The sequence below is a fragment of the Saccopteryx leptura genome, chromosome 2 (assembly GCF_036850995.1).
Source record: "Saccopteryx leptura isolate mSacLep1 chromosome 2, mSacLep1_pri_phased_curated, whole genome shotgun sequence".
Classification (NCBI taxonomy): domain Eukaryota; kingdom Metazoa; phylum Chordata; class Mammalia; order Chiroptera; family Emballonuridae; genus Saccopteryx; species Saccopteryx leptura.
The window spans coordinates 63,354,487-63,370,871 of record NC_089504.1 but is presented as its reverse complement, the minus strand read 5'-3'; the positions used below and the strand labels follow the sequence as shown (position 1 = coordinate 63,370,871).

The 16,385-nt window shown below is 40.3% G+C and overlaps 1 protein-coding gene across 3 annotated transcripts in view; it reads left to right on the top strand.

Moving 5' to 3' along the window:
* Positions 1 to 16,385, top strand: part of GLIS3 (GLIS family zinc finger 3) — a 521,995-nt gene that overhangs the window by 485,360 nt on the left and 20,250 nt on the right. For all 3 annotated transcript variants that reach the window (XM_066368078.1, XM_066368077.1, XM_066368079.1), the window contains one exon: positions 5,581 to 5,756. In XM_066368078.1, the coding sequence (XP_066224175.1) occupies positions 5,581 to 5,756 (176 nt within the window). The remainder of the gene's footprint in view (positions 1 to 5,580; positions 5,757 to 16,385) is intronic.

The following is a 16,385-nucleotide window of genomic DNA, read 5'->3' as shown; positions in this document are numbered from 1 at the left end:
GTCCACGTATGATTGTTTTTTTCTGCTTCTAATTTTAGATCAGTTAGTAGATGTCATATATTTTGGTGCTCCCTCTTTCAGTGCAATGCATATATATTAAGAAGTGTTATATCTTCTTGATACAGTGTCTACTTTAATATTATGAAATGTCCATCTGTCTCTGGTTACATTTCTTGTCTTGAAGTCAGCATTGCAGGTGTGAGTCAGACTACACCTGCTTTTCTTTGGATATTATTTGCTTGGAGAATCATTTTTTAATATTTCACTGTGAGTTTACTTTTGCCATTATAGCTTAAATGTGTCTCTTGAAGGCAGCATACAGTTGGGTTTTGCTTTCTGATCCAATCTGCTGCTCTGTGCTTCTTTATTGGTGAGTTCAGTCCATTTACATTTAGGGTAATTATTGACTTGAGGATTTCCTATAACCATTTTATATATTTTTTTCTGTTAGCTCTGTGTCTTGTTTGGTTCTTCTCTTTTTTTGTTTCTGTCAGTCGTTTTTGTTTGGTGGTATTCCATACTTCTTTCTACTGTTTTTTTTTTTAGGCTGTATGTTTCTGTAGTGACTTTTTTGTGGGTGGTTATCATGGAGTTATTAAGAGAAAAATGTTCATATATACAAGGTCCTTCCTCTTATGAGTGCTTCTTCATTCCATCCTCCTTTGCTATGGCAGCTCTTTATCCTCTCCTCTTTTATGTTATTGTTGTCACAGATTATCCTTGTTTTTATTATGACCTTGTTGGAGCTTTTACTTGTTGTTTGGATTTGTTTTGTGTTTTGTGTCTGGTTGAATAACCCCCTTGAGTATTTCCTGAAGTGGGGGTTTTCTGGTGATAAATTCCCTCAGCTTCTGTAGGTCTGGAAAAGTTTTTATTTCTCCATCATTTTTAAAGTTTAACTTTGATGGATATAGTATTCTTGGCTGGTAATTTCTCTCTTTCAGTACTTTTAATGTTTGGGCCCATTCTCTTTTGGCTTGTAGAGTTTTTTGCTGAGAAGTCTGATGATAACCTAATGGGCTTTCCTTTATATGTTATGTTCTTCTTTTCACTAGTTGCCTTGAGGATTCTTTCTTTGTTATTGATTTTTTAAAAATTTTAGTATGATGTGCCTTGGAGTAGGTCTGTTTGGGTTGAGGTAACTTGGCATTCTGTTTGCTTGTTAAATTCAATGCTCTAACTCTTTCCAAAGGCTTGGGAAATTCTCAACAATAATTTGTTTGAATAGGTTCTCCATTCTCTTCTCTCTCTCTTCTTCTGATATACTCATATTCTTACATTACTCTTTCTAATGAAGTTAGACAATTCTTGTTGAGCTATTTCACGTTTTTAAATTTGTGAGTCTCTCTCCTCTTCTCTCTGTAGCATCTCTAGTTGCCTTTTTCTGATATCACTGTATTTTTTCTCTATCTGGCTTGTTCTATCAGCTAAACTTGCTACTTCAGTCTTCAATTCATGTATTGATTTCTTCATTTCTGTTTTAACAGTTTCAATCTCCTTGCTGATCTCATTAAGTTGCCTATTGGGTTTTATCACAACTCATTGAGTATTTTTAGAACTTCAATTTTGAATTGTCTATCATTTAACTCCAGACTTTCATTGTGATTGAGATTTTTTTTCTGGAGACTTTTTATTTTCTTTCTAAACTACCTGTCTTGTGTAGCCATGGTATTCAATTTATTTTTCCTGGATGGCATTTGAGAGTGGTATTGTTAAGAACCCTAACAAAAAAACAACTAAAAGTAATGAATGATTAAAATAAAAATATACAATAAAAAAGTAAAAAATTATAAAGACAAGGACAAGTAAAAAAGAAAAACCATAGAAAACAAAGATCAAAAACCAACAATCAACTAACAAAACACCTACAAAAAATAATAAAAGATATAAAAATTAAAATGAAATTCAAAAGAGAAAAAAAAAAGAGTGAAAAGGAAAAATAAATTTCAGTTTTGACAGATTACTGTTTTCTTCCAGTATGGGTTACTGTATTACAAGTTGTAGGTCTGTGTAATTCCTGGGCTGTCCTTTGCTGATGTTGCTTTTTCAATGATGTAGGTGGGGTCACAGTCACATAGGTGGATGGGACGTTTTGGTTTTTTTGTTTTGTTTTTTTTTTTCATTTTTCATTTTTCTGAAGCTGGAAACAGGGAGAGACAGTCAGACAGACTCCCGCATGCGCCTGACCGGGATCCACCTGGCACGCCCACCAGGGGCGATGCTCTGCCCACCAGGGGCGATGCTCTGCCCATCCTGGGCGTCGCCATGTTGGGACCAGAGCCACTCTAGCACCTGAGGCAGAGGCCACAGAGCCATCCCCAGCGCCCGGGCCATCTTTGCTCCAATGGAGCCTTGGCTGCGGGAGGGGAAGAGAGAGACAGAGAGGAAAGCGCGGCGGAGGGGTGAGAAGCAAATGGGTGCTTCTCCTGTGTGCCCTGGCCAGGAATCGAACCCGGGTCCTCCGCACGCTAGGCCGACGCTCTACCGCTGAGCCAACCGGCCAGGGCAAGGATGGGACATTTTGTGAGGGCATTTCCACTTTGACTTATGGCTTTAGTTTACAGCTTTAGCTTTCCAGCTTTATGGCTATAGCAATGGCAGTATCAGACCTCTGGGCACTCCTAACCATGTCTGAATAGACCAAGGTGCAGACGTGGAACACCTCTGTTCTTCAGGAGAGAGAGTGGCTCTGGAAAGCTAACTAAGGTTTGTCTCTGCCATACTCTGTACCTATGAGATCAGGAAGGCCAGATCTGGGAGGCTGGGGGACCGCACTTTAGTTTTCTCTGCCTCTGCTGAGTGCGGGCTACAGACAGACTGTGGGAACACTGGAGTGACCCCATGCTCTGGCTGCTTTGGTTTTATCTTCCTCTCTGCCCTCTATCTCACTGATCCTCCTGGCAGAAGGAGACCCAGTCACTGAGTTTCTCCTTTATACCACTCAGACAAAATCCAAATAGCCTGAGCTTCCCTTCTCCTCATAATCTGGCAGAGAAAGAAAAAAAAAAGTCAGTCACTCTAGGTTTGTCTCCTTTCCAGAGCCCACTGCAAAGGCATTTTATCTTTCACCCCCCTTTTCAACATGTCCCATCTTTAGTCCATTTGGTGTGTGGATCTTTCTTGTGTGCCTGTGAGCCCAGCTGAGATTCCTTCACTGCATTATAGTTGTTCAATTTGCTGAAATTTTAGGGGGAAAGATCAGGAGTATCTCTCACACTGCCATTACTCTGACATCTCAGAATTTACATTCTTGATTACTTGTAAAATGCTCAGCTAAATTCTATTCTTCTAGTTGAATACCCTTCCTTTTTATAGCTAGTAATCATAATTTACCCTGTAGCCATGTCATCCCAAATTATAAAAATATAAAGTTTTGTATTGCTAACAGTCTTTGCCTCCTTCCCCTTCCCATCCACATTTTCTAGTCTTTGTTATTCAAACACTTGTTTATAGTGAGACTTACTGTGCTGTGGGAGTGGGGAGTTGTGAAACTAAATTGTTCTCCTTCATCAAGCTCATGATATCATGGTCATACTTCTAAATGCTGCAACTGGTTCCATCTACACATTTCTCAGCATCAGTCCTCAAAAGAAAGGAAAGATGGCAGAAGTACCAGAAGAAAAGACCAGAAACCCATCTAGAGCATATTGCATCTTTTACTCCCAAATGAAGAACTATAATTAGGAAGCCAGTCAAAGGATCTTGCCCCTTTACCCAAACACTAAAATTGAGATGCTAACAGTGGCTGTTTAATAGTGACATAGGTTGCCTTCCAATTGAAATCCTCCCCCACACTCTCCCTTCTGGAGCATCTCCTGCCCACTGGCTTACGGTGTTGGGGGTAGTGTGGACTCTCCCTAGCCCTGAAGCCCATCATCCCATAATTCTTCATTCCTGTCCTACAACCTCAGAGTAGCTTGCGAGGCACATTAAGGATGTGTTCCCCAAGAAAATAACCTCTACATGAGGGATCCTAGCTTATGAGTTTTTACTAGATGTGTCCAGGGCAATGCCAGAATTCTTTTGCTGTGTTTTCTCTGAAGGCCATTCATCACATCTTTTAATACTAATTTCAATTAAGATGATATGTTTGGAAAATATATATTTACTGGCACGAGACACTAAGTAATTTTTCTCTTTCAGCAGAGCAAAGATATAAATTATTGATATCTGAATCCAGCTATTTTGTGTAAACATCCTCTGACTTCTCTTCTCAGAGGTTAGCTGTTCCAGATCCTCCCTTCTTGGTTTCCATATCACCTTACATAACCCCTTCACACCCCAACAAGGGGAGTGCAGAGAGCACACGGGCTTTCATACCATGGTTTCTTATAGCTGTAATACAAATGCAGAAGCTCTGCCTTGTTAAATATTCTGGTTTAGAATATTGCAAATTACTTTATAAACTTGACTGGTTCACCTTCCTTTTTATCATATATGGCTTTACACAAAAGCCCAGCAAAGTGAAGTGATTTGTTCCTGTGAAATAAGTGGTGTATACAAATGGTAATCTCTATACATTAGTATAAAACAAAGCCTGTCTTTATACACAATAAAAGAAACAGCCCGTTGAAAGTTTTAAACTTCCTGGGCCTTTTTGGGGAAACTAAAGAAGTCATTGCTAATATAGTTTTCCCAAGAGTTATTTCACTGCATTGACAGAATCCTTGCTCCTTTCTATACCAGACTTGTGCCAGCTCCTGCTGAACTGGAAAATTGAGCACCATTTTGATAGTCTGTGGACATTACTGAACTTTAACACAATTCTCCCAAATAGACCTTCTTTCAGTGTTGGAAAGTATAAACTATCATTTCACACCTAGTGAGTCAGATCCTGCCAGTTCTCCCTTACAGTTAGAAAATCAATGGCCAGTTATCTCTTTTATATCTCAGGTTAGTTTGTGATGTTACCTTATTTGAATACCTGCATTTCCCTCTTAAAAATTACCAATAGTCTTATTGTGACTGGCACATGTGACTGCATCATGTTTCTGTTACACCCTGGGCAGAGAACCCATGCCAATCTCTTGGGGTCTGGATTTCAAACCACTCTTGACCTTTTGAAGTTTAAGTTAATTTATTCCTGGCAAAGGAAAATGTGTCATTAAAGAGAATAGTATTAAAAAGGCTTATAATAAAGACTTGTAACACTCTTGGACCTCAGATATGTCTTACGGAACAAAATGTTTATGAGTTAAGTGTAAATGAATCAGAAACACACATAGATCAAATTTCCCTTAAAATGCAAAAGGATTTAAAAATTAGCGGAAAAGTAGTCTGACAAAAGATGTGCTTTGAATTTCACCGAACCCAGAATATTTGGAATGCCTTTTAAGAAGCCTGACAAACCTAAATGGTGATTAGATTTTTCCTTTGTTGATCTCTTTTATTCCCTCGATATTTCAATTGAGAAGTCAGTGGTTAATAATGGGAGACAAAAGTGTTAAGATTTTTTTTTGAAGGGGCATTTTGTCATGCTGTTTTATGGCCAGAATGGAAAAATGGAATTTGGCGTTGAAGAGTGTCTTTGCTCCTGTGATTTTCTGTCTCTCATGTTTCCTTTTATAATTGTTTACTCAGGTTTGCACCTTCTGCTCCATCTCCCCACCACATCAGTCCCCAGAGAGTTCCAGCTCCTTCTTCACTAATGCAGAGAACGCAGCCTCCCCTTGCCCATCAGCCCTCAGGATCACACCTGAAGCCTTATCAGACGGAAACAAACTCTTCCTTTCAACCAAATGAAATCCATGTCCATGGTAAGCAAGGAGTTGTCAGTCCCTTGAGTTTTGAAAAGTGATGTGTTGTTGCTTTTAATCAAGTGTCTTAGTTACCAGTTATGGATTTCAAATGTTCTATTATACACCAGGTTTGGCTTTTATGAGTTCCCTCTAAAATTTCACACTTAATCAACATGAAATCTTATAGTATTTTCCTGGCTTTGACCCTAAGATTCTATGACTTATGATACCCCAAAGTGGTCAGCCCAAGGTGTTGATCCATTTATTGACTCAGTGCCTGAACACCTCATGGATAAGACTTAACAACATCTTGTTTTCTAAACAATAAAAAGTCATGTAAAACGGAACAATGGGAGTCCTTCTGTCCATGCACAGCTGTTTGCCCCTGTTCCCATAGGCCTAGATCCTTTCCATCCTTCAGGGCCCAAATGAAATGATAGCTCCTCTCTGAAGCCTTTTCTGATCTCCTAGCTGGACTTAATCTGCCCTGGTTCTCAACCCTGATTACATATCACCTGCATCTCTGATGGTATATGTGCTCTGTCTACCTTGTGATTTTCTTCTCTACCTTGTGATTGTCTTCACTATTAATGTGGAAACTTGTTTCTGAGGTCAGAATTTTCTGGCCCATTATCATTTATTTTAGAGAACTTAGCACAGTTATTTCCATGTTATAAACACATAGATACTTGATAGGTTCATAAAGGAAGAAGAGGAGGGAAGGAAGGCAAGAGAAATCATGATGGTTTTTGAAATGTGCAGGTCTTATGCTTAACTCAGAACATACATGGAGAACTAAGTCTGACTTAATGTCTTTTCTTTATTTAAACCCATTTTACTGACTAAGGCAGATATTTTAGCTAACATTCATAGAAAGTTGAATTGCCAGATCATATAGCTAAAATTGTACATCGCTTTTTACTTCCTGAGGGTGTTCAGACCTTCTTATATATGTGGAAGAGACACTATTCACTTAGACTGAGTGTTTTAGCTTCTTCTGAAAAATATGACTCTTCTCCATTTGATTTCTGCTGATTCCTGAATTTGCTTCATATGAGTTGTTGCTTGAAATTAGTGAGTAGTGTCCCTAACTGAAGAGGAGGCAATGTGGAGACAGTGGCAGGCTATAGGAAGCGAATGACCCTAAGAAGCCCAGGGTCACTGCCTCTGGCTCAATGTTCTGTCCATCTCTCCTCTCCTCAAGTGTAGTCACACAAATCCACTGTTCACCAACAAAACTTCTTCTGTTGGTAATTTCTTTCTGAAGCTTTAGTTATGCATTTAGTCAACCAAGAAATATTTCTTGAGTGCCTACTGTGTGCAAAGCAATGTGTGTGTGAGAAAGACAAACAGAGCACTCTCCCCCCTGAGGAGAGCCTCCCAACCCAGATGAAGTGCTTCTCTGATGTGGTTGAGGTCCAGGTCCTTGTGCTGTGAAGCCGCCCTCCCCTGCAGGCAGGGGGTGGCCAGCATGTGTGTGGGCTCTGTAGAACACGGAATAGATCCATCATCCTAAAACACATGATTTTTACCTTCAGTTTAACACCTCTGAAATCTGAATGTATCTCAGTCAATGGTATAATATAACAGGCAATGATTTTTCTTTCTTGTGCTGTACAGAATAGTGGAGCCTTTCACAGTCAGCGGTACCATGGTTCCAGTGAAATGCAGTATAACACGCTTTGATTACAACTGGGAAAGACATTTTAAAGATTCAAAATTTAACCTATGTATAGAAAGAAATTGAGGAGGAAATTCTCCAAAACATTAGCAGTTCTTATTACAGTGCTAGAATAATAAGTGATACCTTTTTCTTCTATTTTTTTTTTCTTTTGAAAGGAATTTTAAAAGGGACTTTGGGATTAGACCGATTTGAATGCAAAAACCAGTCTACCTAACTGTGTGACTCTGAACAAATTATTGAGCCTCGGTTCACATTCATTAGATGAGGAGAGTTTTATCTACCTTCTCTTATCAGTTGTTATGAGGATTGACAAGAAAAACGTCTATTCTTCCTTACAATCTCCTCATTTCTTTATTAGACTCTTTGAGAATAGGGATAATGTTTGTAGCCCCAGGGCAAGCATAATACTTGGTGAAAACTAGGCATTTAGTAAATATTTACTGAGTAAGTAAAGGACTCAAATGAATAATGAAACAAGGGCGCACAGAAACGAAACCTACCTTATAATTTGCCCTAGAGCTATAGTTTGCCCTAGAGCTTGGTAAAAGACTCTTCTCCCACATTTCTCTTTTTAAATTGTCAACTTGAATTTTTTTTTAACTTTTAACTTTTTTGTTGTTAAAAATTTCCATGGCCAATGTGAAACTGCTCACAGAAGTCCTAACAATAAATACATATGACAGACTTTTCTAGAAGAGATCAGAATATAGTTATGCAAACTGGGGAATCATGGCTTCCTCCCAGAATATGGGCAAGTGGTTAAGTATGCAAAGGGACTGTCCATGCATTAGCTACTGTGCCACTGCTAGGGATTAAGGGATAAGGATCCAGGTGCAGCCTCACTTCCTCTTTCAAATATTTTTCTGAAAATATTTTTCTGGAACTTTCTAGGCACAAGCATTTCCCATCAACAATTTCTTAGGGTAAAAACCAAATTGATCAAATATTTTTCAAGTGTGTAAATCAGTGCTGGGAATGAGAGGAGCAGAGAGATGTTTTGAATAAGTTGTATGTATTGGCTGTGCCTTTCAGCTTTGGTTGCACTGGTGTGCTAGATAGCATTATACAGCATCTTAGTAACGAAGAACTTTATCCCCTAATAAAACTAGATTTTCAAAGCCCCAAGCAATGTCAGGTTGCTAACATGATAGCTACAGTGAGTGTCTGTTCTCTCTTTCAAGAAGTTCATGGCTTTAATAAACATCATCACCCCCATCCTCTCTGTACTCCCTGCAGTAGGTAGAGGTCAGAGAAAAATGTCATCAGTGTATTTTTAGAGATGAGAACTGATACATAGAAGAATATAAAATGTATAGGCATTGCTGCCTCAGCAAATCTTTAAGAAGTATCTTTAACAAGAGGACCATGTTTCCAAGCCACATTCTTTCCACTTTTTTTTTTTTTATTGATTGATTTCAGAGAGACGGGGAAAGAGAAAGAGGGAGAGGGAAGCATTTCTTTGTTGTTCCACTTAGTTGTGCATTCATTGGTTACTTTCCATATGTGCTCTGACCCAGGGTTGGCTGACACATGAACCCACTGAGCAACCAGCCAGGGCTCCAAACCACATTCTTAATTAATATGTTTCTAAGTCACAGCATCAAAACATATTTGTATTTATGTGTTTCCATGGAGAAATATACTTGTATGTATATACTGTTGCATTACATAGAGTCATAAAAAGTTAGAACTCAGAGGGGTTTTGTTCTTATAGATAAAGAAGAAAATGAGGACCATTGAGTTTTCTTCATGCCAGACTAATTGATACAGAGCTTAGATATTGTGTGTTCAATATATATTTTTATTGAGAGGTGTTTTGCAAAAGGTATACTTTGAAAAGGTTAATAGCTCTGCTTATTCTAGTATCCTCACCTAGTGAATGACCCAGACCAGACCACACACACACACACAGTTTTGTTGATTCTGCATCCACTTTATCCATTCATACTGCTTTCATTAGTAGGGTGGATAAGGTGTCATTGCTTTTCTTTCTTTTAAGGGAGAGGAAGGGAGATACAAAGACAGACTCCTACATTCGCCCATACATGGATCTATCAGGCAACCCCTGTCTGCAGCTGATGCTCTGCCCATCTGGGGCCACTCACAACCGAGCTATTTTTAGCACCTGAGGCGGAAGCTCCACAGAGCCATCCTCAGTGCCGGGAGCCTACATACTCGAATCAATCGAGCCATGGTTGTGGGAGGGGAAAAAAGAGAAAGAGAGAGGGGGTAGGAGGATGGGGGAAAACAGATGGTCACCTCTCCTGTGTACCCTAACCAGGAATAAAACCGGGGACTTCCACATGCCAGATCGATGCTCTGCCACTGAGCCAACTGGCCAGGATGGTGTCATTTCTTTTCATGTTTGAATATTGATAGCATCTATGGGTCTCTGTTTGGGTGGTATTTCCAAGGCAACTTCTTGGTACATTTTAGTCTTTTATTTTATTTTAGGTGTAAACATAGGGATAACTCTTTCTAATCATGTAAGCTTGTTCTATGGCCTTTCCTTTATCTTTAGGACTGTTCTCTTGTCCAGGCAAGCTTCAGAATTTTGCCTGAATTAGTTGCATGAGAATTGATAATTGTACATTTTATTATGGTGCTAATGGTTCATTTATTTTTAAATGCCCTATTCTTTCCAGGCAGTGAGAATGCCATGGGAATTCCTTGAACAGCATTTTCACAACCATCCTGCTTCTAGACTCATCAAGGAGAGGCCAAGTTCAATTCAGCAAGTGTGTATTGGTCACTCTCTATGTGCCAGGCAAGCATGAATGTCACTTAATGGATGCACTGTGATACATGCAGTAACAGAAGGTATTAGAGGCACCAGTTTATTCAGAGGCAGGTATCAGAGAAGGGTTTCTAGAGGTGACTCCTGAATAGGTTTCTGAAGATAAATAGTTCATTGGGTAGGCCAAGGGGGGAGAGGCATTCCAGGCTGGGGATGGGGGGGGAAGTAGAGTACACAGGCAAGAACACAAATGACAGCATTGTGCATGCCTAGAGAGAAGAGCCGAAGGCAGTTTGTGTATGGCTGGACGCACAGGTTAAGCTGTGGAGCAGGAGGAAAGGAGGCAGGAAACACCAAGGCCAGCTAATAGAGGAATTAAGGGCCATGCTAAGTATAATGTAAAGCCTGGTATTTTAGGGAAGTCAGCGAAGGCATTGTGTGGGGAGTAGAATGGGAGAGGTAGAAATATTACATCCTAACTATTGGGATTTTATTGGCTGCATGTATAGAATACCCTGACAGCAGTTTAGTTCACTCAGATGCAACTTGTAAACAGGGAAATGCTGTCATAATGATATGGACCTGTGCTTGTTCACACAGAGTCTTTCCTAGACTAGACACATTGGAATAGCAAGAGAAGAAAATGAAAAGCACGAGCCTAGCTGCCGCACAGGCAGGAGTCCTTTCAGCTCTCTCTTAGTAAAATGTGGAGCATGAGCCCAGGGCCTCCCTCTCTGGAAAGCTGCACACCTGGTCTTGCCCAGCTCTCAGCCAATGGCAGATCACAATCCTTCCTATGTGCTGGTCTCTCACCTGTTGTCTCAGTTACTACAGGCCAGTGTTTCCAGTTGAAATTTTTGTACATTTTTGATAACCATGAAATAGTCTCTAGCCACACCAAACTGGCTGCCCAAATTTCTTCTTCATTATTTTGTCACTGTTAATTTGAAGATTTCAAAGATTTTGAGTGGTCTGACCCAACCCAAGTTTTCCAAAAGAACCTGTGATTTATATAAATAATATGCATTTGTACAGAGCACAAGACTTTTCAGGATTTATCATGTTATATAAGCATACTCAGTATATGGGTTTACTTTTCTCATTTAATAAGAGGTCTAACAATAAACAGTGCAGGGTGAAGGAGAAGCCCCACAGATCCAACAGTGTGCAGCCTCTTCCCAGCTCGCTGCTTTGCCATCTTTAACAGTAGCTTCCGTTTTCCTGTTCACAGTAGGGATGCTGATATTCTACTTATCTTCTTCCAGTTTCAGACAGCGGGGAGAGAAGAGTGAAGGTCTAGTGTGCTCCAAGCTCAGTCACATGGCTACCCTCATATGCAGGGGAGCCTGGGAAGACAGATATTTTAGTGCATTGCCTTCTTAACAAAACTGAAGTTCTGCTAGTACCGTTTAGTGGATAGGCACACTGCAAGATCTGCCAAATGTTCTCTAGGATGGTTTTCTAATCTGCAAAATGGAACTGTCCCACACATTCATTCACACTGATTACCTCTTAGAAATCAGCGGGAGAGCCTAAAGGCTTCCTTCTGAGAGTTCTGCCCCATTTTATGTCCCTTGACCCCATTCTCTTAGGTCTTTATACCTTCCCCTGCTTGCTCTTATTTTTCATCCTTCTGGACTTGCCAGCTGCCAACACAAAGATTTCCATTATCCATGGTCCAGTCATTCAGTTTCATTAGGAAAACACCAGGGAAGCTGCCGACCCAGCCTGGGCCATTCGATATCAAGGCGGCAGCAGTGGGAAGTGGGAGCCTTCTCTGTGGGTCCCGGCTCCTGTGGTTCATAAGCTCTCTTTCTCATGATTTAAAGCATGCTCTGCCTGCAGGCCCCAAAGAAGCAGGCCTGTTAGCTCCCAGACAATGGTGGCATTTTCCCACCTCTGTAAGCTTGTCAGCCAAGTTGAAATTGACTGCATCTGGAAACAAAAGGTTTCCAACCACCAACAGGCCTCTAAGAACAAAACATGTTGTAAATGGTTTGTCCTACCAAACAGCCAAACCATCTCTCAAGCCGAAGAAATCTCAGAGCATTGATACTTAAATGGAAGGGGATGGCAGGTACAATTTTAACTTTTTCCTGTGTTGTTGGCTGTTTACTTACAGTGATTGTGCAATGGTACTTTCCAGAAAGAGTCCTATGGGTCATAGCCACAGCTGATCTCATTTCTGAAAGTTTATCATGTTAAATGTAGAAAGGTTATTTTTTAAAGGCAAATTGTAGAGAGACAATAAACATACTCTCCCTCACAGGAAATTCAGCCACATCTGCATATGTGAGGTTGTGAAATAATAAAGTAATAAGTCTAGAGATTGTATTGCTTACCGTTTAAGCGTGAGTCATAACTTCCTCTTGAAACTCAGGAAGACTAATGAGATGGATTGTAAATCAGCAGTGTAATAGTCTTACTGAGAAAGTTGTGACACATTCAAAAGAGGAATGAGCCAATGAGTAAGCTTCATGTTATTATGATGTTATCAGCTGATGTTCTCATCAGCAGTCCTAATCAGGAATAAATTTTGGTATCAGCCACAATGTTATTAATGCTATATAGTAGTAGGGATTGATGATTAAATCCAGGGAAAATTTTTTTTTCTTTTTGTATTTTTTCTAAATGAGAAGGGAGGGGGAGAGGGGCGGCGGCAGATAGACAGACTCCCACATGTGCCCTACCAGGATCCACCTGGCATGCCTACTAGGGGGCGATGCTCTGCCCATCTGGGCTGTTGCTCCGCTGTAACCAGAGCCATTCTAGTGCCTGAGGTGGAGGCCATGGAGCCATCCTCAGCGCCCAGGCCAACTTTGGTCCCATGAAGCCTTGGCTGCGGGAGGGGAAGAGGAAGATAGAGAGGAAGGAGAGGAAGAAGGGTGGAGAAGAAGATGAGTGTATCTCCTGTGTGCCCTGGCTGGGAATCGAACCCAGGACTTCCACATGCTGGCCGGACATTCTACTCTTACACACTTAATTGCTACAAAATTACCCCAAGAACAGTTTTGCCTAACTAGTATTGATAAATTCTGACAGTGTGTTACTTATATAAAACAAAAGTTAAATTTAGGTGTGTGTGTGCAGGTTGCAGTCAGCATTTCAACAAGTTGGGTTTTGTGGGAGGAGTATAAGATAGTCATCATCATCAGAAAAGCTGTTTCAATGGTTGATTATGGGAATGGCTGAACTCCAAATAATCTACATGTAGTTAAGCATTTACACAGACAAGCACACATGCACATAGAGATTAAACCCATATATCAGTAAGGATATTAAGATGACTGACTCAACTAACCATAACTAAATTATAAGTTTCCTCCAGACAGGGACTGGATCCTCCCACATACTTTTACATAGTGAGTGCTTAATAAATATGTTTTGAATAAATATGAGTGACTAGAAAGAAGGGGAGGAGAAAGAAGGATTTTTGCCCATGACTTTTTAGACTGATTGGTGGAGCCAGCCCATGGAGAGTTGCGCCTTAGAGTCAGATTTTCAGGGCCCCTCTTTTCTAGGCACTTCCTCCTATTTCCATGCCTTTCTCTTTGGATATCTAGTTCCTAGAAACCATCTGAGGCTTCTCTCAAGGAAATAGGATGAGGAATTGATTCTGTAGTACCCCATCTCATGAGCATCTGAATTTTAAAAGAGGATACCTGAAGCACACCTAGTATATCAGGAGTGAAATTCTGAGCAACATTTCCTCTGTGGAAAAGGTACTTTGACACATTCTTTTGTTCCAAAAACACTTTTAAATTTTAAGCTCTCAGAGCCACTAGTTGGCATATCCTCCAATGGTCCATATTCCTCGGAAGAGGATATTACCAGGAGAGAAAATTGTGACTTGTCGTAGGTGATACAGGAAGAGCAACAGTGAGCTGTAGAAAAGAGTAAAGAAAAAGACTTTGGAGTCAGGCACAACTGCCTGGAACCCTATGAGCAAGTCATGCAACACCCTGAACCTGAGTTTCCTGAATCTAATAGGGGGCTAATGGTATTTCTCTTTCAGAGTTGATATAAGAATGAGAAATAATGCCTCGTCCACAGTAGATACTCAGTTCACTAGAGCTATTATTATTGTTGTTGTTCTTTTTCTACTGTACGGCAACCAGGTACTTTATGGTCTGTATGCATCCACTTATTTTAACAGCTTATTTGTTGCCTAATCCTTACAAAAACATTGACAAAAAGATTAATATTGATATGCAAAGACACATGCATCCCCATGTTCATAGCAACATTATTCACAGTGGCCAAGACATGGAAACAACTAAAATGTCCCCTGATAGAACACTGGATAAAGGAAGTGTGGTACATGTATACAAGGAATACTACTCAGCCACAAAAAATGATGATATATTGCCATTTAAGAGAACATGGATGGACCTTGAGAATATTATACTGAGTGAAATAAGTAAATCAAAAAAACTAAGAACTGTATGACTTCACACATAAGTGGGATATAAAATTGAGACTCATGGACATAAATGAAAGTGAAGTGGTTACTGGGTGGGAGGGGTAAGGGAGTAAAGAGGGACAAATATGCGGTGATGGAAAATATGGGTGATGGCACACAATGCAATCAACAGTCCAAATGCTATAGAAATGTTTTCCTGAAACCTATGTACTCTTATTGATCAGTGTCACCCCATTAAATTTAATTTCTAATATATATATATATATATATATTAATAAACCCTAGCCTCCCAGATGAGACAGAAGTTATCTGGACACTTTGCCTCAAGTTGCATACCTAGTGAGTATCAGAGCTGGTTTTTAAGCAGTTTGACCCCAAAGCCCACCCTCATTCTCCTTTATGATTATGTCTGTAGATACAGTACTGAGGGAGTTTTTAATTATTTAGGAATTACTTTTGAGGTCAAGTGTATAACCATTAAAGATGAGGTTTCTTACAGGGCTAAAATTTCCCACCAACCACTTGATCTTGTGTCTTGGCACACAGATTACTGAAAATTTTTCTTTTTTTTTTTCTGTATCAGGCAGTGTGATGAATGCTTACCGTGGAATTTCTCATTAATCCTCACTCATAACAGCACTGTAAAGAAGACTTTATTTACTCCCATTATACAGATGAGGAATCTGAATCACTGAATCATTAAATAACTTGCCCAAAACTCTTCATACTGAAATGGTGCAGCTGGAAACTACACCAGGACCACCTGACAACAGAGTCTATGCTCGTCACCAGGGACTCTGCTGCCACTGTCATTCTGAGAAGGAAGTGCTCACTGTCTAATTGCCCCCAGTGGGATTACCCCAGAGGGGTGTGTGTTCATCCTCTCCTGTGCCGTGTTTCCTCGGCACATGCATGGGTGGGGGAAAACTGGAAATCTAATTACAAACCAGTCACCGGGCTCTTACCACTCTCTTTAAGTACAGCTTAAAAATTATGTTTTGACTTTTTAAGTTAAAAAAGAAAACTGTACCTGTTCATTTTTTAAGTGCTTAGAGTATTTAAATACAAAAAGTTTAAGTCATCTCCCAGTTTACGCTCACCCCAATTTCAATGCCCCAAATCAATTTCACTACTATTAAGATGGTATTTTTTTAGACTTCTTCAAATGCTCACAGAAATGAAATATATGTGTATGTATGTACTTACAAATACTTCTATGAATATACCTACATATCCTGTTATAAAAATGGCCTCACATTCTGTATTTTATAACTTATACTTTCTTAAATTAAGATACATGCTTTTGCAGCCCTGGCCGGTTGGCTCAGCAGTGGAGTGTTGGCCTGGCATGCGGGGCACCCGGGTTCGATTCCCGGCCAGGGCACATAGGAGATGCGCCCATTTGCTTCTCCACCCCCCCCTCCTTCCTCTCTGTCTCTCTCTTCCCCTCCTGCAGCCAGGGCTCCATTGGAGCAGGGATGGCCCGGGTGCTGGGGATGGCTCCTTGGCCTCTGACCCAGGTGGTAGAGTGGCTCTGGTCGCGGCAGAGCGATGCCCCGGAGGGGCAGAGCATCGCCCCCTGGTGGGCAGAGCATCGCCCCTGGTGGGCATGCCGGGTGGATCCCGGTCAGGCGCATGCGGGAGTCTGTCTGACTGTCTCTCCCCGTTTCCAGCTTCAGAAAAATACAAAAAAAAAAAAAAGGATACATGCTTTTGCTTTAGAGGTCAATGTATATAGATAACTACTTATTTATTTATTTATTTATTTATTTATTTATTTATTTATTTATTTTGATGAGAGAG